General features: G+C 31.7%; 1 protein-coding gene across 1 annotated transcript in view; it reads right to left on the reverse strand.

Annotated features, from left to right (window-relative positions):
• Positions 1 to 2465, reverse strand: part of LOC111085687 — an 81586-nt gene extending 79121 nt beyond the window's left edge. Inside the window, exon 1 of the mRNA XM_022385464.1 lies at positions 2283 to 2465. Within this exon, the coding sequence (XP_022241172.1) occupies positions 2283 to 2312 (30 nt within the window). The 5' untranslated portion in view covers positions 2313 to 2465. The remainder of the gene's footprint in view (positions 1 to 2282) is intronic.
• Between the last annotated feature and the right edge of the window lie 1126 nt (positions 2466 to 3591).

Raw genomic sequence — 3591 nt, forward strand, 5'->3', positions numbered from 1 at the left:
CTATCTTAACTCTTTCAATATGGGGTCGGACAATGTGACAACCTCGTAACCATTTTGTGCTTGTTATAGTTTTCATGCTATAACTTTTAAATTAGTAAGTAAATGTTAACAAAATTTGGCAGATTACCGAAAAACATTACAATGCTTTCATATGCAAAATATCTAATTTTGTTTTAAAGTAATAAGGTTTGTAAAACAATGTTTCTCTCATGTCTTTTATTTTCACATCTTGCCTATCTATCATGCAAAGTAATTTTCATTTTAAGATTAAAAATACTTTTATGCATCAGAAAATTTTGAAATTTCACATGAGAAATGTTTATAATGTCTGGATAGTTACCAAAAGTTACTTAAAGTTTTAAAACTTGAATTATAATCTACAGTTTGATACCAATTCATGAAATAGTAGTTCAATAAAATTTTGAAAACGAGTCAACAAACAAGATAACATGGCCTTTCACCTATGACCCATCTTGAAAGGATTAAAGCCAATACACTTAAATAAACAATTAACCTAGAAATTAAACAAGATTAATTTATTTATTTCCTTTTTCAACATCAATCAAAGTGCAAGTTTATATGAAGCATTAAGCTAATCTTTTAAATGTTCTATTTTTGTAGTTTAACATGTCTGCAAATATTCCTAATCCTGAGCAATATTCTATGTAAAATATTTGACCTGAATCAATTAAATATTAATTCCATAGCCATACAAGGTTTCCTCAATATTTCATTTTTGGTCTGTCAATAGAGAATGGGGAGGTGCATCAGGACTGGAGAGTTGCTATGGTTACTCCTATTTTTAAGGATGTGAACTTCGTGGACTTAAATTTCTCAATGGCTTTAGATAAAGTGTCACAGAAAATTAGTCAAGAAAACCACATTGTTAGAAGTTTGGCAAAGACTAGTTAATTGTAAGTTGTCTGGATGAGAAAAAGCAAAAGGTTGTTGTTAACAGAGTTCATTAAAAATGTACCCTTCTTAGTGGTGAAGTCTCAGGGATCAATGCTTAGGCCTTTGCTTATTCTTATTGACATTTATGATATTCACAGAGGCATATTTATGGGTATTTCTAGCTGTATTGGGTATGTTGAAGTATTACAGAATGACTTGGATCAATTGGTAAGTTGGATAAACATTAGGCAAATGACTTTTAATTCTAGTAACTTCAAAGTAATGCATTATGGTTATCATAATTTGGATTAAAGATTTTATATAAATGGGAACCCACTCAGTAGTGTGAGTGAAGAAAAATAACTTCTCATAGTGAGAGGTAAGTATCATGCCTTTGATGCAGTGCTACTAATAAAGCTAAAGAAACTTTGGATGTGTAATGGGCATACTAATCACAAGATAAAAAGAGATAATTCTCTCTATACAAATCACTAGTTAAACTTTACTTGGAATATTGTGTACATGTTTGATCTTCTTATCCAAGAAATGATATTGAGTCATTTGAAAGGGTTCAGAGGGAAAAACACTATAAAGAAGATTCTGGACCAGACTGTAATGTTTATTGTATGGGGAATGGGTATGATGAAATAAAAATTTTGATGTCATCCCTCATGCTGAAATTTGTCACATCAAAAAATTAATATAATACATTTATAGCCTATTTTGGTTAGTACAAAGAAGCATTTATTTGCATATTACCATACATAATTGCAGTACAGTAGTGTAAAAATTAATGTTTATAAGTAATCAACTTTTATTTAAAACAATACTCCAAATATAATATACACACATTTATATAAAATTTTAAAATAATATAAGGATAATTAAATGTTTAAATGTCTTCAAGTAAGCTAATATAGATTGTCAATATCAGAATATATGTGCAGACAGATTTTTATCAAGTAATAAACTATAAGGTGAGCAAGGAATATGTTTTCTGCATAGATCAAATATAATAATCTGGACTGGGGATGAAATGGTTATCTTACAGAGATACAGTAAGATCTCAACTTACTCTCTCTTGAGAAAAGAAAGGTAAGCGTTGTTCTTATTAAAATTTTCCAAATTATTCAGATGATTAATATTTTAAAAATAAAAGCCTCGGATTTCTCAATTCTCTGTACTACATTCTGAAAGTGAAACTAAGTGGGCATAAGTTTAAAATTGGGGAGAAAAAGATAGGTTAGGCTCCAGCATTTTTAATTTTATTTACAAGTCAACTGAGTTCAACTCGTAATGGATTATTTCCGTAAGTACCGTTATGTTACTTTAAAAAAGAAACTAAAAGTTTACTTTTAGTTTTAGGCCTACCTCACCACCTAACTTACCAGACTTAATTCCAAATCCAAAGAATTCATAGATTTACGATGTCAAACTGACAATATGCAACGACTAGATTACTCCATAAATTACCGTGTTTAGTTCCATTAATTTTTAACTTTTCATTAAATAACCTAACTCTACTTACAATTACAGAAATTTAATATAGTTACTGCCTCATCGGGCGGCGTTTTTACAAAACATCAGACTAACGCGCCACCTAAAATATCCTAAGTTAAAGCTCATTACCAAATGTTTGTTTGATTTTGAAGAATGGTACTAATAACGTAACACTAACATACTTTAAATGATTGGATAACATGTGACATACCTTTACAATTACTTACTTATTATTATTCAGCAGAGTAACCAGTTATTCATTTATCTGTATGTTTGTAGTTATGCACAAAGCTACACAATGAGCTATTTGTGTTGTGCCCAGCACAGGTATATAAGCCTTCAGACTTACTGCTGAGCCATTGGTTGCTATTTATTTGTGACTTTTTTTCTTCGTCGAAACATCAGTTTCAGCAAAGAAAGTAACAAATCAATACATTACCAATTCAGTTATATTTGTCATAAGACCATCAGTATTAGATTTGTTGTATTTGTAAACACTAAATTTTTTATTCGGTCCCTTAGCGAAACGCATTGTTGTCGATGGGTCGGGCAGTCATAGTGTGGTTGAAATACTATTATAAAACATTTTTCTGAGAAAATCTTTAGGGACCATAAAGAACATAGTGTTTAAAAATACAATAAACCTAATCCTACTATGTTATGACATATATGATTGGTTATAATTACACTTTACCAGTAAAAGGTGTTCACATCATAACATTTGTTTTCTAACAAATATATAGCGTTATGACCAGTGACAACTACATTGAAAGTGAAGAGAAGCAAAATTTTCTGACCACCCCTGGTTGCCTTTCAGGTCCTAAAATCATATGTGTGTGCGCTTTTTATCCTTAGGAGCCTCCATGGGAGAGTATTATGGTGTTGGCATTAGGATCTAGCCCCTATGACAATTACCGAGAAGCCACTGTCTGTCAGTGGGTCTGTTATTCATACCTATAATTTTTGATGGATATGACCACAGGGTGGCCTATTTGGTCGCTATAATATTGTTGCGTCAGCGAGATCACGTGACTATTGTCACGCCACCTGCTTTCTAGAACTATCCCGTTCCTTCGGGAGTGCTCTAGCATTTACTAGATTGGGGGTTGGTCTGGTATATATAAGATGGTCACGGCGTGACGTGACAATAATGTGTGTGTAGGTAGTGAGTAATTGAACTGCAGTCAGGAAGTATTT

Source organism: Limulus polyphemus, unplaced genomic scaffold, assembly GCF_000517525.1.
Source record: "Limulus polyphemus unplaced genomic scaffold, Limulus_polyphemus-2.1.2 Scaffold554, whole genome shotgun sequence".
Lineage (NCBI taxonomy): Eukaryota > Metazoa > Arthropoda > Merostomata > Xiphosura > Limulidae > Limulus > Limulus polyphemus.